The sequence below is a fragment of the Aythya ferina genome, assembly GCF_964211825.1.
Source record: "Aythya ferina genome assembly, chromosome: 27".
Lineage (NCBI taxonomy): Eukaryota > Metazoa > Chordata > Aves > Anseriformes > Anatidae > Aythya > Aythya ferina.
In genome coordinates this window covers 792,066-816,895 of record NC_140310.1, presented here as the reverse complement: position 1 = coordinate 816,895, position 24,830 = coordinate 792,066, and the positions used below count along the sequence as shown (strand labels likewise).

The 24,830-nt window shown below is 46.1% G+C and overlaps 1 protein-coding gene and 1 long non-coding RNA gene across 2 annotated transcripts; both read right to left on the bottom strand.

The window, feature by feature from the left end:
- Positions 1–537: 537 nt before the first annotated feature.
- On the bottom strand, positions 538–13,329 carry LOC311424278 (uncharacterized protein). The gene is made up of 6 exons (XM_084499286.1): positions 13,169–13,329; positions 11,999–12,184; positions 10,651–10,780; positions 10,303–10,499; positions 8,305–8,433; positions 538–1,648 (listed from the first exon to the last, which is right to left on the bottom strand). The coding sequence occupies exons 4-6, from the start codon at positions 10,423–10,425 to the stop codon at positions 1,103–1,105; spliced, it is 798 nt and encodes a 265-aa protein (XP_084355412.1). The 5' UTR covers positions 10,426–10,499; positions 10,651–10,780; positions 11,999–12,184; positions 13,169–13,329; the 3' UTR covers positions 538–1,102.
- Positions 13,330–15,599: 2,270 nt separating this feature from the next.
- LOC311424297 lies at positions 15,600–17,443 on the bottom strand. Its single transcript, XR_014686038.1, has 3 exons — positions 17,347–17,443; positions 16,540–16,699; positions 15,600–15,691 (listed from the first exon to the last, which is right to left on the bottom strand). It is a non-coding gene; the product is annotated as an uncharacterized lncRNA (long non-coding RNA).
- Positions 17,444–24,830: the final 7,387 nt, after the last annotated feature.

The window sequence follows — 24,830 nt, the reverse complement described above, 5'->3', positions numbered from 1 at the left end:
CTGGAGGGGACTCAGGCGAGGCTTGGGCAGGGCTGTCCTGAGGGCAGTGAGGAAGTCAGGGTCGGGGGGGCTCTGGACGGGAGCCGAGGGAGGCTTGGGCAGGGGTCTCCTGCGGGCAGAGAGGCAGTCAGGGTCGGGGGGCCTCCTGACGGGAGCCAAGGGAGGCTGGGGCAGGGTTCTCCTGCGGGCAGGGATGAATTCCTGCTGGGGAGGCCTTTTGGGCAGGGCTCTCCTGAGCTGGGGCCGGGCTGCAGGCTTGAGGGGGGAGCTGAGTGGCGGCACAGCAGCTGCAGGGGGCTGCAGCGCCCGCCCAGCCTGCACCTTGTCGGGGTGCAGCCCAGGGCTTGAGGGGACCTCACCGAGGGCTCCTGTGGCTTCCAGTCCCTGCGTGCTCGGCTCCTCGATGTCCTCGCAGAGGTCAGGCAGCTGCGAGAGGAAGCGGCTGAGGGCAGGACTGCTGGGCAAATCGGGGAAGGCGTCCTGGGGCTCCACGGCATCCAGGCAGCTGAGCAGCTCCTCCAAGCCGGAGCTGTCCAGGTCGGCCGGGAGCTGGTCCTGCACGTGCTGCAGCTGCTGGCTGTCCCCTGCCAGCTCTGGAAAGGCCTCGGCGAAGGCATCAGGGCCCAGCTCCAGCAGCTCCAGGGGCTCCTCAGGCACCTCTGCAAGTGTCGCCGCTGAGGACGAAGCAAGACAATCCCCCAAGACGGGCAATGTCAGCTTTGCCATGGCCCCTGGGTGTGGGGCCACAAGCGGCCGGCTGTGCCAGTCCCAAACTCACCGTCGGGCGTCGCCGTCTGGGTGCTGGCGGTCCTTGGAGCCTGGGCAGGCTCGGGGGGAGTGTGGCCGGGCAGCGGGGGCCCCTGGTCCTCGCTGAGCCCCACGGCGTGCAAGCAGGGCTCCGGCAGCTGCCCCCGGCTGCTGCTCAGGGTGCGGGGCGTGGGGAGCGCCTGCCCCCGCAGCGGAGGCCCCGGGACGAGGGGTGGCGGGGGGTTGCGCTGGGCGGGGGCCTGCAACAGGCAGGTGCCTGCGGGGTGCAGGAGCTCCCCATGGAGCACGGCCCTGGGCCCCAGCCCCAGCGCATGGTGGGGCACCAGTGTCCCCGTCACCATGGGCTGTCCCCACTGATGGACGGGGGCACAGGGAGGAGCGCTATGGGGGAGCTGCCCCACGGTGGGTAGCTGCACCAGCTGCAGCTGGTGCCCCATGCTTGGGAGCTGCACCAGCTGCAGGTTTTGCCCCACAGCAGGGAGCTGCACCAGCTGCAGGTTTTGCCCCACAGCGGGGAGCTGCACCAGCTGCAGGTTATGCCCCACGGCGGGGAGCTGCCCCACAGCAGGGAGCTGCCCCCCGGCGGGGAGCTGCCCAAGCTGCAGGTGGTGCCCCTGGGCTGGGAGGTGCCCCCCAGGTGGCAGCTGCACCCCGGCGGGGAGCTGCAGCACCTGCCCCTGGACCCCCGGCACCACGTGCCAGACGGTGGCCTGGGGCAGCGCGGAGGGGAGGGTGGGTACCTGTGGGGGCTGCAAGGGCAGCGCCGTCGCTCCGGGGAGGGAGGGCAGCAGCCAGGCAGCCACCGTTGGCGGCACGGCTGGGACGACGAAGGGGGAGTTTTGCGTCTGCGCAAGCCGCGGAAGCCGTCTGGGGAAACCCTCTGTGGGAAAAAGGGCGCTGGGCTGAGCTCTGGGGCGCTGGGCTCGCCAGCAGGGCCGCAGCCCCGGGAGGAGCGGGAGCCGGCTGCTGGACCTGCCATGGTGGCTGGAGAGTGGGGCGGTTGCTTGGGGAACCCGGGCAACGGGGGTTCCGTCCCAACGGCTCACCAGCCCCTCGCCGACATCTTGGGGAGGACTGCAGGCTTTGGACCCAAGCAGGCTGCCCAGCGCAAGACTTGGCCATCCCCAGCAGGCTTGCCCTCCCACGCAGCACTTGCCATGCCCACCACGCTTCCACACCACCACTTGCCCAGCCCAAGGCTTACCCAGCCCAGGACCGGCTTCTCGGCCTCAGCGGCTGTGCCCATCCTTGCCTTTTCACCTGATGGCACATTCCCAGCAAGCCAGGCGAAATCTGTCCCATCAACACCAAGCGTTTCTTCAGCCAAAGAGATCTCGTCCCAAAGAATTCCCCTCTCGGAGGACTTTTCCAAGCACTTCCTTCCCCAGGGAATGGTACCCACCCCATTCAAGACTTCCCATCCCAAGGCTTTTCCTTCCCAAGGATTTCCTACCTAGAGAACACTTCCCATCTCTCTCCTTTCCTAGCCCAATGTCTTCCCACCCCAAGGAAGTCTTCTCATGCTGTAGCCCTGAAATGACCCCAAACGGCACCTGGCAGCTACTGGGAAGGAAATGAGCTCGGTCATGGTGAGCTAGCCGCTCGAGGCCCTGCTCTTTGGCCCAGGTGTCTGTGAGGCGGTGTTGGCAAGGAGTCCTGTTGTGAACGTAAGGATAGAACAGATCATAAAATAAGAACAGAATTAACCTAACAGAACATAATAAGAACAGAACAGAACAGAACATAAGAGCATAAAACAAAGACATGTCACGATCCTTCTGCAAGTGCAGGGTAGGCGCAGGGTTGCTTTGCATTTGCAAAAGGAGTAAGAAAGCCTCCAACCCCACTGGACCTCAGCCACCTGCAGGATCCAAGCAACGCTCCCCACTTTCAGTTATCTCCCTCCCATGCACACAGTGGGAGCAAGGTTGAGCAAACACATTTTTGAAAATTTTTATATTAATGAAGAATAAAAGAAGTCTACAACACCCAAACTCTCTGTGTACCCAAGGCAAAAATCGTGGATTATTCTGCCTCAATACCGTTTTCAGACCCAATTTGTCAAGTCATCTAGCAGAGGATTTCTCTCTTGTTCACTCACTAGCTTAGTAGAGCACCACTTTACATAGGTGCCGGAGCAAATTCCTCAACCATCTGAAGGGACTTGATCCCAGAAAAGTTCAAAACTGCAGATGACCCATGATTTTGTGGTGAAGCATCTATTAAATTAGAGCTCTTCCCTGAGGGCACAGTGAGACAATGTGAGAAGAACCCCGTATCTCACTGATTGAGGCTTTATAACTCTACAGAATTGTCAGTCAACAATAAATGGAAAGTGCAGGAGATATGTTCTTTCTTCCTCCTCTCCCTGCCATACATCAGCAGAGAGTTTGTGGTGGGATATAGGTTCAGAGCCTCGCAGAAGAAGGATTTGAACCCAGGCTCTCCACAGTCTGCACCACTGCCTTCCTGACGGCTTTTGACCGTTTTGTTTTATATTTTATTTATTTTATTTTATTTTTATTTTATTAGCATTATTATTCTTATTTCTGTGGATGGTGTCTAAGTCTGGGGGGGAAGAACCAACCGTGGGAGGAGGGAACGCTACTACTGTCTGTGACAGTGGTGATTTCTGGACAGTGTTAGCAACAGAGCTTGTGCAGAGAAGAGAAAATGACAGGCAGTCTCTGTTGTTATTCCATGTACTAAGTACTGTGTGCAGTTTTGGGCTCCACAGTATAAGAAAAAGACATAAAACCGTTAGAGAGTGTCCAAAGAAGGGCCACAAACAGGAGGGTCTCTTTTAACAGGGGTATTGAGATTTATGGCAAGGTTTTGGTAGGAATTCAGGGGCTGCTCTGTGCTGGACACAGCAACAGATTCACCATAAGCCAAACTCAGACAATAAGCCAAGGTGTGCTGCCTCTAAGAATGCCCAGAAAATATTGGATGGAGAGAGATGGAGAGAACAAAAAGAATGAGGAACAACAGAGGGAACATCAAGGTCATAGGAGGAGGAGAAGTAGATGCTCCATGGTGGAGCCCATATTCTTTGAAACCTGTGGAGGATCCATGGCAGAAGAGCTGAATATTCCTGACAGGGAGTGCAGCCTGTGGAGGACCCCCACTGGAGCAAAGTAGAAACGACAAGAAAGGATCGGCAGAGAAGAACTGCTGCATATTCATCACAGCCTCCTCCTGTGCTGCCCATTTCCCCAGTGAATGGGCTGAGTGAGATCAGCAGGTCAAACAGGTGCTTGGAGTGAAGTTGAGCCCAGGAGAGGAGGAAAAGCGTTACCCCTATGTGGTTTCATGTTTGTCCTTTTGCTTCCCAACACCTGAACTAGGAATTAAATTTATACAAATTAGTTGGCATTAAAAGAATTTCCTCAACTCTCAGTTAAGAGAGTTTTTCCCACAACAGTCATTGATAAGCAATATCCCTCTCTTTATCAAAGCTTTTGCTTCCCAGGGATTTCCTTCCTAAGGAACATTTCCCATCTCTCTCCTTTCCTAGCCCAATGGCTTCCCACCCCAAGGAAGCCTTCCCATCCCAGCAAGGAGTTCTCGGCCCACTCAGCATTCCCCATCCCAAGCATTTCCCAGTTTCACCATGCAACACACAGCTTGGCCACCCCACAGCTATGCAGAGATCACAAGAGGGATTTGGACCATGCTGATAGACACAAGGTCACGGGGATTTGCTGTGCTGACGAGCAAAGCTTCTTGTGTGCCCCAAGCATCCTCGCTTGCAGGGCAGTAGAAGATGCAGAAAAGGCCTTGCCTTAGTGGAAGCACTGCCCTGCTGGAGCTCCAACATCCCTCTTAGCAGCACGCTGTAGCCCCCAAATGCCCCCGAAAAGGCACATGCCAGCTACTGGGAAGGAAATGAGCTGGCTCAAGGTGAGCTACCCGCTCAAGGCCCAGGTGTCTGTGAGGCGGTGTTGGCAAGGAGTCCTGTTGTGTGAGTCAGTTCTTTGTGGGTGCTCCATCCCCACCAGGCTTGCTTTGGAAGGCCCAGGAGAGTCTTGTGGGCACTGGCCTGGGGTCCCAGGCTGAGCCAGCTGCTGCCTGGCAATCAGGGAGGCTCGCTCCGTGTCTTGGCTTGGGGTTGCGTGGCCAGGCTGTGGGAGCGGGGGGCTGCAGGGGTGTCCTCTGTGAGGAGAATGCAGCAGCTGCCCCATGGGAGCTCAGGGCCGCTTCCAGGAGGCTCCTTCCAGGAGGGACCCACCCGTTGCTGCCCAGAACGCAGAGCAAAAGGATGATGTTTGCGCCTGGGGGAGAGCTCTTCCTCTTGTTTGGCACTTCATCATCAAACCAAATGAAAACTATTTGCCTTTAACCTCTTTATTTCAGGCCTTCTTTCCTAGTGGTCATTCAAAACTGGGAAAAAAGTAGTCTACCAAGTCGGGGTTTTTTGATTTGATAATCAATCTGCAGACTGTTAAGTCATCAAGCACTTCAAGACTGTTTGAAATAATCTCTACCTTAATATAAAAGGAGTACTGCACACTTCTGCTCAGGAAGAAAATCACGGAAAATGTCAACTTTGATTTTAGATGTTGAATTTGTTGCAGTGAGATCTTCCTCATCGCATGATTCTATTTGGATTTAAACCAGATTATCTATGGAGAGACCAAGATTAGGACAAGAACAGCACAGAGTTCAGCATGAAGCCAATCAGGAGCTCAAGTTTGTATTCTTTGTATTCAACTTTATCCTTCTCTTGCTGGAAGGACCTGCTTTTTGACTCTCCTTCTCTTCAGTAGGAGCATTTTCCCTCTTGCTTTGGTAATGCTCTTTCTCAGTGGTTTTAGTCTCGTCCTTTGTATCTTGGCATCTCTCTGTAACAGCTGAGGAGGAAAGGTTTTTAGAGCTACATTCAGTGTCAGACTTGAGGAAGGAAGTTTGCCACAATTTCTCACCAGGCTCACAAGACTCTTTGCCGTACAAAACGTTTTCTTCTGAAATGAGGTCACGTTCTTTTGATCTTCTTGGTTTCTCCTTGTCTCCACCGTCATCACATTGGTACTGTGCGAGGTATTCATCATACCCAGGAAATTTCGGAGGGTCCGCGACACTGCACAAAATAAAATCACATTTCTCACTTCTGCTGAAGGACGTGAATATTACGAGTAAAATCTTCCAACGTCGAACAAACAAACAAAAACCTCCGGACTACTCGAACACTCGCAAAGATATGCCATTTAGAAACCTCTCCGGTGATTAGGACACCTTCTTCAGCTCCCAGAGAAAGTGCTTTTTCCCCTCTTGCTTCTGAAGCCATTGCACTCAAAAAGCAAACGCATCTGTCTCCCTCCACATGCCGCTCTGAATAAGAGCCAGAATATTCAAAACCACTCTATTTGTTCTCCCCACATAGCCGAAAAAACACCAGTTGAAACAGAGTTTTCTACCTCTCTCCCACCAATTTACATTCACATGTCCTATGACTGCAAAAATAGAAGGCGGGGCTCAGGAGGAACAGCCAGTGTTGGAAATGAAAAAAAGCAGCCCGTTTCTTCAGAGTCTATGCTACTAGGAAAACAAAACAAAACAAACCAAAACAAAACAAGAGGAGAGGAGAACAACAGCGGGAAATTTACCTATTCTCCAGGTGTTCAATTGCAAAGCCTCCTCTGGAGGATCAACAGCTGTGAATTCAGCGTGCGTAGGAGAAATCAGATCTACATCTGAACCACAACTATTTCAGTAGTATCACTAACTGATGTTACTCTGAAGAAGCAGTCAGCACCGTTTCTATGTTAGGAAAGAGCTGAACAGAGTCTGTTATTCACATGAAGTAGTCAGGCAGGTTTCTTTAGGAAGGCTGGGTTTCACTACAACATTACTAGCCTGTAAGCCTCATGGCATCACCTTCCATCTTGACTGCTAAACCTCCTTGCTCCCTACTATCTTCTTTGCCAAGATACAGCTGTCCACATTTACTTTTGCTACTTGGCTGCACTGGCTTTAAGAAGGGATCTTGCAACTCATCCTCTTGTTTGCCACTTAATCATCAAACCAAAGGAAAACTATTTGCCTTTAACCTCTTTATTTCAGGCCTTCTGATGTAGCGGCACCTCTACACCGGCTGGGGACTGCAGGCAGCTGTCTGGAGAGGTCGAGGAGATCTGCTGGCAACTTTGAAGCAATTTCCGTCCCTGGAAGATTGCAAAAGTGGGCAAGACCCAGACCAACCCGATCTCATTTCAAAGTTAACCTCGCTTTGAGCAGGAGGCAGGGCCAGATTACCTCCGCAAGTCCCTTCTATTCCTTTTCCCCTTAGAATCTGGGGATGTTTCAGCTAAAAAGGAGGGCAGAAACACTCTCAATAGGTCTCCACCATGTAGTAAAACAGTGCCGTGTACCTGGTTAACCTCTGCAGCCCGCAAAGCATTTCTATTTGCAGCAGTGCCCTGACCCCAGCCTCTTGCTGAGCTCCGTCCTGTGCTGCTCGGATGCTCCCGCTGCTCAGACACGGGGGCTTAGAGAGCCACCGGGCCAGCACAAGCCCCTCAGCTCACCGTCAAACTTCACATTTGGCATCTTTCACTTCACCAGCGCCACCGGACGAGGAGCCCAGCGATGCCTGACGCCGCTCCGGGCTCACCTAAACGTGGGGCTGGAAATTCAGATTCAAAGCTGCGAAGGTTTTTCTTAGTGAAAGCATGGAATGAGTGGCCATCAGTGACTAACCTTACAGGAAGGCATTCACTTTGTGAATGCTGCAGTGAATGAAGACTGAAGGCGTTTTCTGAATGACCTAAGGAGAGTCCTCCCCGAAAAGCAGGACGGTTTACTGTCTATGTAACATCTCCTTTGAAGGTTCGAGCACGAGATCCACCAGGTTTAAAATCTCAAGACACGGATCTGCCACCATAGAAGCAATACATTTCATCTACTAAGCCTAAATACCGTATTTTGCCTCCTCTGTAGGTTTAAAAAAACACGGCCATGCTTGAAGGAATGCATTCTCAGATATTCTACGTTTTTACAGTGCTTTAATTAATACCACAGACATGTTGTGCTGTTCAGGGGAATTTGCAATTACATTTTCATTTCCAACCAAACACAGCCTGACACAAATTGGGAGTAACAGGAACTAATCATCTGGAAGCCGGGATATGCATCATTCGCCATTTTCTAAGAAAATGACAAAAATATAAAACCCCAGCAGTCTGAGAACGTGAGCATTGCGGTAAAGGCCTGATCAAACAAACGCGAAAAACTACTACAGGAAAACTACTGGCAGACTAAGGTTAATTGCTTTGAAAGGGCTGTGTGGGTGGACTCATTGTCTTCAAGTTCAAGCTTTTTCCTGCAGAAACTGCCAACAATTATGCCAAATACAACAATGGTTTTGCAAGATGGATAAACGTCTTCCAGACTGAAAGGGAGAAGTCGTACTGTTGTTGTTGTCTGTGCACAGACAGCTAAGCAGTAAAGAGCAATGCTAAACAACCACGATATCCCAGAACACACAAATACTGTGTAACAGTGACAGAAAGTGCTAGAATTCAAAACAAAAATTACCTCCACCAAATCGGTTTTGTCGTAGTCTTCTCTATGGTTGTAAATACACTGATTAATGATGCCATATACTTTTTGCAGGTGATAAATGTCAAATCCCTTCGTTATCTCAGTGACACAGCGTAACAGTTTCTGAAGACAACAATGGAGCAAAACAACAACTTTAGAATCGTACAAGATCCTTTGAATACGCTCTATATGTTTTCGGAGGTTGAACAGTAACAATACAAGTGACATCCTACTTTTTCTTACGCTATTAAATAAAATGTGACACTTCAGAGAACAGATTAAATATCCCATGAGATTTCAGCATGGAAAATGAGTTAATTTTTCATATTTCAGAGAAAGGAAAGGCTGAAATTTCGGACAATCTTACTACTAACCAATCTATCACATCAATGGTTGTAATTGCAAGCCGACTGCTCCCAAAGCAGCAGGGAATGACACGATCCTCTTTGTAGGACAGCTGCTGCCTCAGCAAAGCCACTGTTGCATTTCATTAGAGAAGCATTGCAGCAGCGCAGGGCACTGTAAAAAGGCTGCAGATCTTGTAGATACAGCTGTGCCAGCTGGAAAAGGAAGCACCCTTAGGTGATTACCTTTACGCACATGTGCCATGCCTACAACTCTGCTGGCAGAACAGATTGCTCAAACGCCCAGAGCAAAGGCGGATTAGTTTGCTCAATTCTACCTTTAAATTCAGGGGTGGGTAAATAGCAAAGTGACTGCTTGTAGCAATCACCTCTCTCTCACACAGTCATTTCTATTACCAAAGACGCAGAGACGATAATCTCTGGCACAGCAACAGTGACAAGCTAGTGGCAGCACCTTCTTCCACTGCCACAGCTGTCCATTAGCTGTGTGAGCCTGCGAGTATGTAGCTTTAAGGAGCAGCCATACCAAATGGAAATACTACTGCCCCCTGGAAATAACGCTGCTTATCATCTTCTCAGCAAAACATTTGCGATGCATCAGAAGATGCTGAAATTAACCAGTTTGCTTCTCAAAAATGGAAGGGCTCTTTCATTTTTCATTAGAGCGGCTAGGAGAGGACAACAAGAAGTAGGGAGGTCAGAAGCACGTGCATGGTAGAGAAGAAACACTGAGGGTGGGAGATTCTTTTCACTTTGCTTCAGAAAATCAAAACAGTGAAAGCTGAGCAAGCCATCCGGCATTCTCTTTGTTGTCGACATTGAGGAAAAGGTGCATGAATTGCACCTGTGAAGTACCTATTGCAGGCATCTACTTTAGAATGAGATAACTGGGCGCTGAGGTGCTGATTTCTTCCCTCAGACCAGAAGAGGAGCCTAATGACTAGTTGAGATGAGGACATATGTATCTGTCTAGATTTTTCACAGCTCAAGAACCTAGGAGAAAAGGGGAAGAAAAGCCAGTGGATGCCCACATGAAGAGGACTTTGCTGATCCGCAGGTATATTCAAGTTACATCTGTCTTTGAAATATACGCCCCTAGTTTAGGCTTATCTAATAAATTAAGGAGAAAAAGGCATCTAAGCAGCCAATTGGAGGAAAAAGAAAACACTCTGCACTTAAGGTTGATTCCTATTGAGGAGTTCCAGATGAAACAGAGAACAGGATCTCAAAACTTATTTTTACAAACTGCTGCTCCTATTCCTGTTCCCACAGGAACTGACAGTCCAATAAAGGGCTTTAGACTTCATTAAAGTAGTCCTGTAAATACTGTTTGTAATTATAAGGAAAGATCTCTGTGCTTTTCAGTGCTGTGACATGCCTACATATCAAAGCCTTTTCACGAGCAAACTGTGTTGGCATTTGGACTGGCTTTTTAGAATGAAACCAGGGCTTTCAGCGAATAATCCCGTAAGAGACATTTGAGAGTCAGCAGAAGTAAAAGCACTGCCTCTGCTTCTTGCAAAATCCTAATAGTGCAGCCCTAAAAACAACGTTGAACCTTCCCCAAAACGCTGAGAAATACGAACACTGACAAGTTACAGACACACACAGATCAGCACTACTTTACCTTCTGTGGGTCAACGGGCTTTGCAAATTCCCTGAAACGTCTGTCAGTGGCAAGTCGGTGAGTAACGTCCCTCAAGAAAATTCTAAGGTCACGCAAGGTATCCTCCTCTTCCTCCTCCAGCATCCCTACTTCTTCCTCTTGTGGCTTCTGAGGCTCAGCTGGTGGTGCTACAGGCGGGACTTCCAATGTCCGATCAACTTCAATTAATCAGGAAAAATTAGCCAATTTACAGTACTCAAATACAAGCATATGACAACTTACTGACAGAAAATGACCACCAAAGCAAATCCCAAAGAGCTAGTAACTTCGATAGGAAAGTTTTAGATGTACTTCTCATATCCTCCTCACCTCTTTTCTTTACAGGAGGCTTAGCCACTTCATTTAGAATTAGGTCCTCAAAAAAAGCTGCTCTCTCTGCCCTACCAGGCAACTCAATATTGCACACTTCTCCAAATTCCTTATTAAATAATTTTTGGATCTAAAGCAGAAGGAGGAAAGACATTTCAGATTTAAGGCCACAAAAAACTCATCTTCTATTCCAAAAAGACGAGTACCTTTTCAAATTAATAATAACCTGAAGAACACAAACTGAAAAAAGTTATCTTCCTGGCCTTAAAAGGCTACATTTTCACAGGCTGGCACGGCAAATTCAAATATCACCTTTAAGAATCACCTGTAGAATTAAAGCTCCGTGAAGGAATTGTACGCTACACTGATAAAGTAATGGCTTTCACCGCATCCAACATCGCTTCCTTTGGATTTACTTGCCTTGCTGCATCCTTTACTTAGACCCTTTATGGCTATAGAGGGAAGAGAAAGGCTTCAGCAGACAAGTGAGGGCTTTTTGCTGAGTTTTTATTTCTCTACCAAAAGGTGTCTGAAGTAGCTAGTACCTCTACGTCTTCCTCCATTTTCAAGTTCTAGTATTAAAAGGTAGGTAAGGAATTTCACTACTTATTTTAGAAGGAATTTACAACCTGTACAAAAACTGCTGTGGGAACTCAAGAGCTTTCAAAGCAGTTGATAATAAACACGTCTAGGTAAGACCCGTTCTCTTCCCGCAATGACTGAGACCAAATCATCAGAATGAGAACAGCGTGGTCCTGTTTTGGGCACCTTCCCTTAATGTAAACTCTCAGAAGTCAATGAAGTTCTGCACGTACTTTTACTACAGTTTATTTAGGAATACAACTAGAATTCGATTCCAAAGTTACTTTAGCAGAAATTGGAACTCAGCTTTCCAGCTTGGAAAGCTTTGGCCTATATGAAGAAAGAAACTGATTTATTTCTTTTTTAATCAAAGTGTTTCGATTCTCTACTAAATTGCATTATTAGCAGTTTACCCAACATAGCATGGAATGACAGGCTGTCAGAAGAAATCTCTTCAGTAAAGACATCCTCTTGTCATTTCAAGCACCGCATATTCTTGACTGAACCACTTTGTAGCCACCGGAATTATTGTATTAATTTATTATTTGCATGTGTGAGAAGGGGGTGAAAGTCACTTGCTTGACTCAGAAAAAACCTTAAGCAGATGCTTTCACAGTATTCTTTTTCTCTAAGCAAATTTTAAGTGATTTGTTAGGGTGCCTGAGTAATAACAGCATGCATTTAACAAAGCACATCATTTTGATGCTGAAAGCATTCATAAATTACAAGACACTGAAGAAATAGTAAGGAAAGTATTGACAAATACCTCTTCTGGGAGATCTGAGTGACGTACATCAGACGTAGCAAGCAGCAAAACTGGCGAAAATGCTGGAATGTTACGTAGTAGAGTTAGAAAAGTAAGTTTCAAGGCAGGTCCAGCGTTGTCCCACCATAAATGGATATCTGGGACATAAATTGTGCTTGGTGCTGTCTTCTGAGCATTTCGGATCAGCTAGTGAAAAGGAAAGCTTGCGTAAGAAAACTAAAACACGTACAAGAACCTCTTAATACATAGCTACATAGCCATCTGACTGCCCCATGAAATGAAACTACGTGAACAGAGTGGCAAGCATCCTTTCACATAAGGAATTTCTCTGTGCACCCTTTCAGATTATCAGTATTCGGGGAACTCTAGTCAGAAGATGGGAAGGATATATTCAGGCAGTGGCTAGACACCGTAGCTATATGGCCACAGCCACAATCATCACATAACAAAGAAAGGAAATGTCCCTCTTATGGGACACATCAGTATTCAGTCGTGTAACATGTCTGTCCTTACTTGTATGGCTCTCAAACGTTTCCACTAAAGGTAAAAATATTTTAAGGTAGTGATGCCAAACAAGAAAATGCATTTCCTGCCTAAAAGTAAAAACACCAAATCTGTTCATTTTTTCTAGTTAGAACCACATCACCGTGCAAATGAAGTGTTTTCTGAATGTTAATGCTTTTATTGCACATACCGCAACAGCACAAGTTGTGTATGTCCGTGTGAAAACAAAAAAAACAGAAGCCCCAAACCTTGGTTGCCTTACTAATATAATTTAGAAGAAGGCTACAAAAAGTAGCCGACATGCAGTCTGATACAGAGCCATCTCCTGGGAGCACACAGTCTTAGGAGGCAATGAGAACTACTTTCTGGATCCCAGTGACATGAGCAGCATTTCTTTCCACAAAGAGATGTTTATTAGCAACACCGCCCAGCTTCCTGAGCTGCTAGCAACATCCTCACTGTAAAATTGGGTATGGAAAATGTGGACATGTACAACATCCAGATTGTTTGTGGTGCTGTCTAAAAGAAAAGGGGATTTTCAGACAGAAGCAACATTAAAACAAGGCCACCTCCATTACTAATGAATTTTGCTCACCTTACTTGCAACTCGATTGATCCTTTACATACAGTCAGTGAATCCGATGAGAAGAAAAAGAAAAAAGGTACCTGTCCACAGATTTCTTCTGGCGGTGCAACTTTTGTAAGCAGAACAGAAAGGTCCAGGGTGTGAACGAGAAACTTCTCCAAAGCGTGCAACACCGCGGGTGCCACGTAAGAAACCTGGCCGTACCCTTCTTTTCCTACTATTAGCAGACAGGGCCGGCATGATGTTGGTTCGCAGAAAGCACTCCTAGAACAAGAGTTAAGAAAACAAGTTTATAAATGAGGTGCTGAATAGACACACAGATGTTCCAAGTACTTTGAAACAGAAGGGCAAAAGGTGGCAACACAAACCCATAAAGTTGGCGTATTTTTAGCTAAAAGGACAGACAGCACATTTATGTGGTCTTGAGTCTTTCAAAGAATGCCATGGATTAAGTCAACGTGTTCTGGTAGTCTACGGATCACTTTGGCTTAGGAAGAGAAGCCTGGGCTTTTCAGTTTGGTCATTCAGAGCAACCTCATTACAACTTTAGTCCCTCCACCCTTTCTTCCTGTGAATACCAAGCACCCCTTCAACACACAAACTTGATGTTACCCCTTCGTCTACCACCCCTCGCACTTTTAACAGCTGGAACTGTTTACAAAGACTCAGCAGATCTGAGAATTTAAACGTAACAGGGATCTATCTTTCTTTACCTGCTGAAACAGAGGCGTTTTTTCTCTGGTCCGTCAGGCATTCCATCTTTTAATTCATCTCCAGAAACCAAGGATGCATCATCATCACTGCCGAACATGTCATCTTGTAGAATAGGATTGAAATGGTCTGAAAGGCAAAAGAGGTTTGTTAACTTTCCTGAATAGCCTTTGTCTCTTTCTCTTACATTAATACAGCTTCTAAATCAGTGCCAAAACCCTTTCTTCATTTGAGAGCACACACTGAAAGCTATTTCCTAGAGTTCATCCCACCACAGATCTAAGGACATGGCACAAGGCCCTACAAAGCTGTACTAAGTCCCACTGATGTGTACGTATAAGGTACGCTACTCTTGGTGATTTTTTTCTCCCCCTTAGAATAAAGGAGATTACAAACAATTTCTGCAGTTGCTAAATAGCTAAAAAAAAACAAACAACAAGACCATTTCTTTCTGGAGGAGGTTCCCACAATGAAAGCACGGGGATTAAGGATGTGATGGCCACAGAATTCCATTCATCTAGTAAATATCATGCTAATTGATCTCACGTACACGTGTATAGTACGATCCACAAACATTTAAATTAGGAGACTGGTTAAAAATGATGATAGCTAAAACAATATTTAGCTTAGACCAGTTATACTTGTATCCTGGTCCTGACATTCTTCAGAAAGGAATTAGAAACATTGACCCAGAAATGCTTCCCCTCCAAATATCTGAGTTTTGATTTTTTAAAGAAAAATAGGTGCCTTATACTTCAAACCTCAAGTCAACCTCTACAAATGCTAATTATCTTAGCTGCCGTCAGAAGCAGGATGCTTCAGTAGAGAACGCATCGTCCTTTACTGTGTGTTGAGTCATTCAGAGCTTCCATTTGGCATTTCAGTTTCGAATCCACAATAAAACCTATGCGTTATAGTCCAGACTTGCCCAAAAAAAAGACATGCACATGCAAATAATAAAATTCTACCACCATTATGTCTGAAAGGTTTAAGTTGATTGCACAAACCACAAGTTTTTGCTTTAGCAGAATTATAAAGAAGTGGATGCTGTGGTTATACCTTGCTGTCGGTCCTCCTTTAGTGCAAGCTGTGCATGCGGGAAGATCTTCTGCACAACTTGTAAAATATTCTCTACTGATCTTTTAAAAAGTGGCTTGAAAATGGGTGATAGTGCTTGTACGGGTGAAGCCTCGATCCTGTTTGAAGCCGGAACAACCTTCTTCATAGCCATGAAAAAGTCCTTTGCTTTTATTTTAATAGAATTAACGTCTAGTAGCAACTTCTCCCTACTTGCATAAATATGAGGATAGCATTGGCGTAGAGAGCACAGCGCAGCTTCAGTACAGAGGGATTTGATATCTGCACCACAGTATCCTAACAAACAAAAATCAAACGTTACATCAGTCAAGGCCCAGGTTTACAACATGCAACATTTAAAGAATTTGTAATGCCAAAACCAAACAGCTTAACAGGGAATTCAAAGTGCTACCGCTCTGCAGGGAAGTTTCATGTTGCTCACTGCCTGATATCCTGCACTTATGCAGCTGAAGCAGACTCCTCATCAAAAACTATACTCTTGAGGAAGATGCCCCAGAACCGTTTAATGTTCTCAGACAACAAGAGGAACGACAACAAAGAGTAAATAGATGAAAGCATCGAACTCTGATTGCTATGAAGATGTGCCAGCTGCCTCGTCGACTAGTTGTGCAGCAAGGCACAAGAGCATGGGTACTGCCTGGTACAAGCTAAGGTTCTTTACAACTTGGTCACAAGCAAGAATCCCTTTTGGTTTCAGTCTTACCAATGCATTTCTCAGCTAGTTCATCAAGCAACATGTCCAGTGGCTGAGGGGTCCAGTCACGAGTATGAATCTTGAACATTTCTTTTCTAGCCTGGAAGCAAAATCATTGCATTTTAGCTTGTCCCAAGTTTTCCTTAAAAACACCAACAAGAAACAAACAAACCAAAAAGCAAACAAACAAACAACAAAAACAGTCCTCCCTCAAAACCCCTCATCTATTAATACGCTTTTCTTACTTGCTCAACTTTCAAGTATTTTACAGTTATTTAATATACACTCTGCATTGTCAACCATTCTTATTTGTTATACTGAACTTTTTCTAGGAACCTACAATGAAAGAAAAGGCATTTATAGCTTCAATAACAAGTTTCCAAACTAGGAGACCTAAGGACCCAGAGGAAAATACTGCAATGAAAAATTTATCCAGAAGCATTTCTTTGCTGTCCAAACAACTTCTCTAAAATTTAACAAGCTTTCATTTTGACAGTCTCATTACTTCATCACATTTGCCTTTCAGTCAGTAAATTCACAGAAAGCACTTCTGGCACAATGCTTCAAATTGCTACAATTACTATAGAGAAGAAAATAATTAACACTCAAACTACTACCACTGATCCGGGGCACAATCAAATGCAAACACGTCCCCTATTCATTCATAAGTGAAGGATTGAGACCAAAAACACAACTTCATGATGAAAACACCCAAGTGGACTAAATAATTAAGCAAACAGGTACAACTTTGAGAATGAAAGGTTTGATTATAGAACTAACTACTTGGTGGTATCATCCTGACCATATATATCCAGTACCAGATTTGCCCTCCATGGAACAACGCAGTGTCTCCACATATCACTCTTTTGTTCAAGTTGTCAATTATTTTTTTTTCCTATAAAGTTGGACTTTGCCATGGTAGCACTAACATTGAATTTAAGTTCTCACCTCTTTATTTGGCAAGTTGAAGAGGAACTCTCTGCCAAAGCGTCCTGGTCTTTGTAAAGCAGGATCTACAGAATCCAGTCTGTTGGTAGCTCCGATTACCACGATCTCCCCTCTGTTATCTATGCCATCCATAAGCGTCTGAAGAGTTGAAAAAATGGAACTAATAGAAAAATATAATTTTTATTTACTGGTTCAGTAAATTTTGTTACATTCCACATGACTTTCTTGATGCCGTAACAACCTTCTTCCCAGTGGTCATTCAAAACTGGGAAAAAAATAGTCTACCAAGTCAGGGGTTATTGATTTGGTAATCAATCTGCAGACTGTTAAGTCATCAAGCACTTCAATACTATTTGAAATAATCTCTACCTTAATATAAAAGGAGTACTGCACACTTCTGCTCAGGAAGAAAATCACGGAAAATGTCAACTTTGATTTTAGATGTTGAATTTGTTGCAGTGAGATCTTCCTCATCGCATGATTCTATTTGGATTTAAACCAGATTATCTATGGAGAGACCAAGATTAGGACAAGAACAGCACAGAGTTCAGCATGAAGCCAATCAGGAGCTCAAGTTTGTATTCTTTGTATTCAACTTTATCCTTCTCTTGCTGGAAGGACCTGCTTTTTGACTCTCCTTCTCTTCAGTAGGAGCATGTTCCCTCTTGCTTTGGTAATGCTCTTTCTCAGTGGTTTTAGTCTCGTCCTTTGTATCTTGGCATCTCTCTGTAACAGCTGAGGAGGAAAGGTTTTTAGAGCTACATTCAGTGTCAGACTTGAGGAAGGAAGTTTGCCACAATTTCTCACCAGGCTCACAAGACTCTTTGCCGTACAAAACGTTTTCTTCTGAAATGAGGTCACGTTCTTTTGATCTTCTTGGTTTCTCCTTGTCTCCACCGTCATCACATTGGTACTGTGCAAGGTATTCATCATTCCCAGGAGATTTCGGAGGGTCCGCGACACTGCACAAAATAAAATCACATTTCTCACTTCTGCTGAAGGACGTGAATATTACGAGTAAAATCTTCCAACGTCAAACAAACAAAAACCTTCGGACTACTCGAACACTCGCAAAGATATGCCATTTAGAAACCTCTCCAGTGATTAGGACACCTTCTTCAGCTCCCAGAGAAAGTGCTTTTTCTGGCTTGCTTCTGAAGCCATTGCACTCAAAAAGCAAATGCATCTGTCTCCCTCCACATGCCGCTCTGAATAAGAGCCAGAATATTCAAAACCACTCTATTTGTTCTCCCCACATAGCCGAAAAAACACCAGTTGAAACAGAGTTTTCTACCTCTCTCCCACCAATTTACATTCACGTATCCTATGACTGCAAAAATAGAAGGCGGGGCTCAGGAGGAACAGCCAGTGTTGGAAATGAAAAAAAGCAGCCCGTTTCTTCAGAGTCTATGCTACTAGGAAAACAAAACAAAACAAAACAAACCAAAACAAAACAAGAGGAGAGGAGAACAACAGCGGGAAATTTACCTATTCTCCAGGTGTTCAATTGCAAAGCCTCCTCTGGAGGATCAACAGCTGTGAATTCAGCGTGCGTAGGAGAAATCAGATCTACATCTGAACCACAACTATTTCAGTAGTATCACTAACTGATGTTACTCTGAAGAAGCAGTCAGCACCGTTTCTATGTTAGGAAAGAGCTGAACAGAGTCTGTTATTCACATGAAGTAGTCAGGCAGGTTTCTTTAGGAAGGCTGGGTTTCACTAGAACATTACTAGCCTGTAAGCCTCATGGCATCACCTTCCATCTTGACTGCTAAACCTCCTTGCTCCCTACTATCTTCTTTGCCAAGATACAGCTGTCCACATTTACTTTTCCTACTTGGCTGGACTGACTTTAAGAAGGGATCTTGCATCTTAGAAAGGGAACAAAAGCTGCTGCCCAGCAGCGTCTGGCTCAGGGAGGAGTGAGAAAGCTCTGTGCAGCCCCCAAGGTCCGTGCAGCAGGAGGCAGGAGGTGCTCCAGGCTCACAGCAGCACTTCCCCTGCGGCCTGTGCAGGGAGAGGCCCCTGGTGGAGCAGGCTGTCCCCCTGCAGCCCATGGGTCCCCCGTGGAGCACATCTCCACGCTGCAGCCCTCCTGTGGCTGGAGGAGCCCCCGGTGGTGCAGGTGGCTGTGGCCTGGAGGAGGCCGCGGCCTGTGGAGAGCCCCCGCAGGAGCAGGCCCCGGGCTGGACTGGAACAGGCTGTGCTGAGCCTGCTTTGCCCGTGACGCTCCTTGTGGAGTGATCTCCCTGTCCTTCTGGCAGCCCTTGAGCCCTTGCCAGCCTCTTTTCTCCCCTTGGCGTTGGAGGAGGGGCAGGGAGAGAGCGCTTGTGCTGGAGCTCAGCTGCCCAGCTGAGGAAAACCACCACGGCTCTGTCTTGCCGCTGCTGCAGCACGCTGGTAGCAGCCAGCACCGTCTGTTCTTCGAGCCTCAGCAAGCCCACAGCATCTTCCCAGAAGGGATCCCTTTCCTTCACGCCTGACAGGCGCCGCCTCCAGAGGCTGAGGGCTTGTGCCCCATTTGCAAGCGCTTTCTCAGTGCCCCCTTCCCCAGAGAAGGATCCGGATCCCAGCTGCTTGGCTTCCCTGCCCTCTGCTGCCAGGCTCCCGCAGCTGCTATCCCAGCAGCGCAGCAGCCAGCTGACAACGTGCTCGCCTGGAGGACAGCTGCAATCTTGTCCCATGGCTCGCAGCTCGCCCAGGGATGGGGATCACCTGCTTCCTGCTGCTTTTGTCTCTGCTCTCCTTTCCAACAGCCTCTTGTGCCCTGGGATGGCCCTACCTTGGGGTAGGCTGCCTCGCCTTCCTCTTGCTCCTTCCCCTTCTTGGGAGGACTTTCTGCCCTTCCGAAACGAGATGACTTCTGCATGCATTCCTTCCCCTTGTGTGTATTGGTGCCTGAGACAGCAACGGGGTCGTCCCCGGAGCCAGCTGTAGGGCCTGTGCCAGGCTTGGAGTGGCTGCAGGGGACATGCCAGGGGCTGGAGGGGCTGCAGGGAACATGCCAGGGGCTGGAGTGGCTGGATGTGAAGTACTGTCAGTAAAGAATTTCTTTCTAACATATATTAGAAATCTCATTTTTCAGTGTAAAGCTATTACTCCATGTCCTGTCACTCCAGGCCCTGATAAAGACCCCCTCCCCAGCTTTCCTATAGGTTGCCTTTAAGTACAGGAAGGCTCTCAGCCTGGCACACAGTAAAACTGATGGCAGATCCTTCACTATATTATTTGAATTTCACGGAAATAGAACAGACTATCAACTTACTTAGGAGAAGTAATACAATTTCAGAACTATTCAAAACCAAAGGCGTTCCAAACTAAGTTTAAGTTCAGAGGAAATCCAAAGAAAAAAATAATTTTGAAACTAATAATCAGAGACCATAATCTTCTACAAATGATAGATTTTTCTCCTGTACCGGGTAATTTTGATCTGTCTTTAATGATCATCCAGACATGGATTTGACACCGAGTATCTTGCTTTGCCTCTGCATTAAGTCTTCTTCTCATGTGAGGTAAATGTCCTGCTTTTATGGGATGGGTCTAGGAGACATACGCGCTGTGTCTCATGATGCTTGGATATCATCTTAATTCTGGGTGAAGATGAAAGGTCTCACTGCTTCCTGAACAGGGAAGTGGATGTCTGCAGTTAAGAACCCTCTGTCTAATCTAGAAACGTGAAGGAAGGAGTTTGCTGGATTGCAAGTGACAGTGAAGAAAGCCACAGATGACATATCAAACTGATTAAAATGTTATTTAGCTCAGGGCATGGCTAATGATGTGGAGCTGGAATAGTTTGACGACTGTAATTACGCTCACTATCACTGTTACTTGTTTATAGGATGGTAATGCCTAAAGGTCCCACTGGAGCCTGAAACAAGGTTGTGCAGGGTGCTGCACGTGCATATCTCAGTAGCGCTTTGATAGCTAGTGATACAAACAGACAAAACAGAGAATAAAAGGAGAAACGGGGGGACAGAGATAAGATCTTCCTGCAGGTCATTTAGGGTATCAGCCATGAGTTCAGTGCATCCAGCTCTCTAGTGCTCTGCTGGCCCAGTGAGATGAATGGAAAACATTGCAGCCTTGGAAAAATAGTACTTCTTCTAATTCTTTGGCCAGTTTTGATGATTTAGGACTGCTTTATTTATTTATTTATTTATTTATTTTTCTTTTCCCCATTTGTGCTGGAGAAGGTGAACTTTTTAAATACCTGTTCTGAATTCAAATATCATTTTCATTGTTATGTTTCTGTTTTGTTGGCACTATTCATAATGACTTCTACCCTTCTGTGGAAGCAAAAGCTTATCATACCATAAAACTGGAAAGGTCACAGAAAACTTCAGAGCTTTTGAAGAAAGCTGAGGAAAATCCATTCCCTGTTCTAGGCAGAGAGAGTGGCTGATTTCCAGACAGGTAAATGGGCAGGATAAGGCCACTTCATGTCCGCTGATGGCCAGTTGTATGGACTGCGAAGATAATGGACTACCAGCACAAGAGACAGTGCCAATAATCTAATCCAATACAATCTGTTTCAAGTGGTAGAGACCTGATACTCTATGACAATGTGAGGAAGACCAAACTGTCAGGCAAACTTTGAGATGATCATGTTCAGGATCTAAAACTCTTAAGACAAGTGTCAACACAGGAAGGGTGAAATAAAAGCATGAATGCCATACAAGTACTGAAAAATCTCAGGAAGTCTGGAAACCAGGGCAAATGGATGTAATAAGATGGTGCTTTGTGTTAGCAAGAAGCAGAGGATAAGGAAATGTTATGGGTCAGCAATAGAGTGGTTTTGTGCAAATCGCTGCTAAAGAAAGACAGCCTTGCTAGCCTGCTCTTTGCTCTTAGCTCCAGTCTACAGTTGTCAGACACATAAACAATAATGGGAATAATGGGAGACTTCAACTTCCCAGCAAAAGATTGAAAGATGATTACCACTTATTCTCATACAGATATACTATGTGATGGATTTCTTCACAAAAGTGAAAAAATATAAGACCATTTTAGACTTGGCTCCTGTACGGGTTTAAATGTAGTAAGATTTGAATAAAGTCTGATCATGAGCTGACTTTTCTCATTTTACATTTCAAGACAGACAAAACCAGGCTTAGAATGAAGGTTTTGAGGCTTAGAAATGCAAACTTTGAAATCTGAGGCAATGAATAATTGAGTCTGACTAAGCATCTCTGGGACTTGAGTGCAGAGAAGGCAGAGTTAAAATTCAAAATTCAGATGGGAAAAAAGCAATGAGAGAAGGTACATTTCAGAGGTTAAAAACTGCAAAAATAAAGTACGAATGACCAAAAACCTCCTTCACATAGGAAATTAAACAGTAACAGTAAATGATACTTAAGCCACAGAAACCAGGGGGAACAAAGAGAACAAATTAGGACCATTGCATACTCGAGGCAAAAATAGATCAAAAGTTAATGATGTCTCAAATGCTGCAAATCTTATTTCCTGCATCTAACAGCAACAACAATGTGCTATTAAGGGCAGTGACAGGATTCCCATTGCAAATGAGGGTAGGGCAGTAGGCACAACATCATCTGAGGTGAAATAAAAATCTATAGTGATTCAAGTGAAAAATGACAAGCTGATATCTACCTAGCCTATTAACAGCATTGGCACACAGAACAACAACTCAAGTAGGAAAAATACATAACAATTGTGCAAATCAGGGATAGTCCCCAGAATGGGAGAGTAACAAATATACTTCTGTCCAGGAGAATGTAAAGAGTGATCCAGACAAGTGCAGGCCTGTTAGTTTGACATCAACGCTGGGCAAAGCTTTGTAGCAAGAATAGATAAGACTAGGGAAGTAGCGGGTAATGTGGAATTTACAAGATAATTTATTAAAGCTAATTTGTTTCCAGAGAATTTAGTAGCTTGCCTTTGTAGGACCAGTGCTCCCCTACACAGGGGATGAACTACATCTATTTCACTTTCTGTGAGCTTCTGATACATTATCTATGGATTTGGGCTTTGGGGCTGCAAGTGAATCAAGGGAGTTTGCAATTGTTCACACTGTTTGAAGAGGGAATTACCAGCAAAGGAGAGGTTACCTGTAGTGATTCTCAGAGACAGTTCTGAAACTGCAGCTGCTAAGGAGACAAAGACTCATGGAGAAATGTAGGCTGGAAGGGACCTCTGAAAACCCAACCTCCTATTCAGAGCAGAGATGACTTCAAATTTAGGTACGTTCAGTATGGACATGGTGGCCGAAGACTAAAAATTCCATACGAGCTTTGAGATTTCCAGGTGACATAAAGTTGGGAAGTACTACCGAGCCTGACAGAAGGATATCCCTTGTGATTGAAATGGTTCAGGTGAAGTGACATTTGAAACCATGAGCCAGAGATTCTCAACAAAGGGTGTTTTTATTGTTTTGTTTTGTTTTGTTAGAACGGAACAGGGTTAAGCTGAGGCAGGGGAAATATAGGCTTGACAGCAGGAGGGGGTTCTTCACAGAGAGGGTGGTTGCACACTGGAACAGGCTCCCCAGGGAAGTGGTCACTGCACCGAGCCTGTCTGAATTTAAGAAGAGATTGGACTGTGCACTTAGTCACATGGTCTGAACTTTTGGGTAGACCTGTGCGGTGTCAAGAGTTGGACTTGATGATCCTTAAGGGTCCCTTCCAGCTCAGGATATTCTATGATTCTATGATTCTATATGGCAGTAAGGAGTTTAAAACAAACAATAAAACAACAAAACGCCATGTTCATGCACTGTTAACAGAAGAACTGAAAAAGTTAAGTGGTTATATGGTGTGTATGGCTATTTTATTTTATTTATTTATTTATTTATTTATTTTTCTCCAGTATAAATACACCTGACAGGGCAGCCCTGCCAAACATTTAAGACATGAGGCAAAATTCTGCCACTTGTATTCACATTGAACTTAGGAGGAAGTGTTCACAAGACAGAAGGAACAAGTTGCCTATTGTGTGGAAGGGAATTAAAGGACATCGTTCTGCTCAGCCAGATGCCAGTTGAGAGAAAAATATGATGTCTCTGTGAAAATGCGTTTCTTGAGTAAATATCAAGGAGAAATAGGAAATGTGTAAGTTGGGAGATACATCTGAAATGATGATTGCAGTTGGCTTATGAGGAACTTTGGACAGGAAATTGGTAGCAACTTCCCCTTTTAAGAATAAAGTGCACCATAGATATGAAGTCAGCATTCACCTAAAGAGTAGAGGCCAACTCAAAGCCCCCACAACAAAGCAGTGGACAAACCAGAACACTAACATGTTGTGGTCTAGAGTCACACAGATATACATAATTTTACTATATCTAAACATCTGAGGGGTTCCTTTGAGAGGCGGAGGGCTTGTGCCCCATTTCCATTTCCACTCTCAGTGTCCCCTGCCTCAGAGAAAGATCCGAGCTGCTGGCTTCCCTGCCCTCTGATGCCAGGCTACCAGAGCAGGTATCCCAGCATCTCAGCAAACAGGTGACAATTTGAGTGCCACAGCAGTCCTCATTGTGAGCTGGACACTCAGGGCACTTGTGGCCACCCACCTTTGTGAGCTCCAAGGCTGACAGTGACTCTCTGCTGAGCTCCCACGGCTCTCAGGCGTCCCAGTGACAGATCTCTCGGCGCTAAGCTGACTGCCAGGAGAAAAGGCTCCCGTGAAATGGCTGCTCCACAACGGCAGGAGCAAGGTCTGCTGGGCTGGGGGTTTGCAGGGGAGCTCGGCCTTGGGCCTGGCAACTGCGCCTGGAAGCCAGGGACGGCCTTGGTGTGCAGCTGGACACCTGGGCCTGAGAAAGCAAGGTCTCTTTCAAGACACTTGGCACCATCGTCACGCAGTGGCTGTCTCAGGGGGATGAGAGAAATGCACAGCATCTCTTCCTTCCCTGAAAAAGGGATGGATTTTGACCCAAAATGCAGCTCCTTTCTCTCAGAAGCATCACGTCCTCCTCTCTTTCTTGTATTTCGCTATGAATTTAGAAATCCTTGCAATCCCTGCAGCTGTGTCCCCTGCCAGCTTCTTGTGTGCCCCAAGCATCCTCGCTTGCAGGGCAGTAGAAGATGCAGAAAAGGCCTTGCCTTAGTGGAAGCACTGCCCTGCTGGAGCTCCAACATCCCTCTTAGCAGCACGCTGTAGCCCCCAAATGCCCCCGAAACGGCACATGCCAGCTACTGGGAAGGCAATGAGCTCTCTCAAGGTGAGCTACCCGCTCAAGGCCCAGGTGTCTGTGAGGCGGTGTTGGCAAGGAGTCCTGTTGTGTGAGTCTGTTCTTTGTGGGTGGCTGATACTGTCTTGGGCCCAGCTGC

Excerpts from the sequence above, each read along its gene's own strand:
- LOC311424278 (XM_084499286.1), bottom strand. The coding sequence starts at position 10,425 with ATGCTGGAGGAGGAAGAGGAGGATACCTTGCGTGACCTTAGAATTTTC. Across the intron at positions 8,434-10,302 it reads AGCCCGTTGACCCACAGAAG|AAACTGTTACGCTGTGTCAC; the intron begins GTAAAGTAGTGC and ends TGTTGTCTTCAG. Across the intron at positions 1,649-8,304 it reads ACAAAACCGATTTGGTGGAG|AGGGTTTCCCCAGACGGCTT; the intron begins GTAATTTTTGTT and ends TTTTTCCCACAG.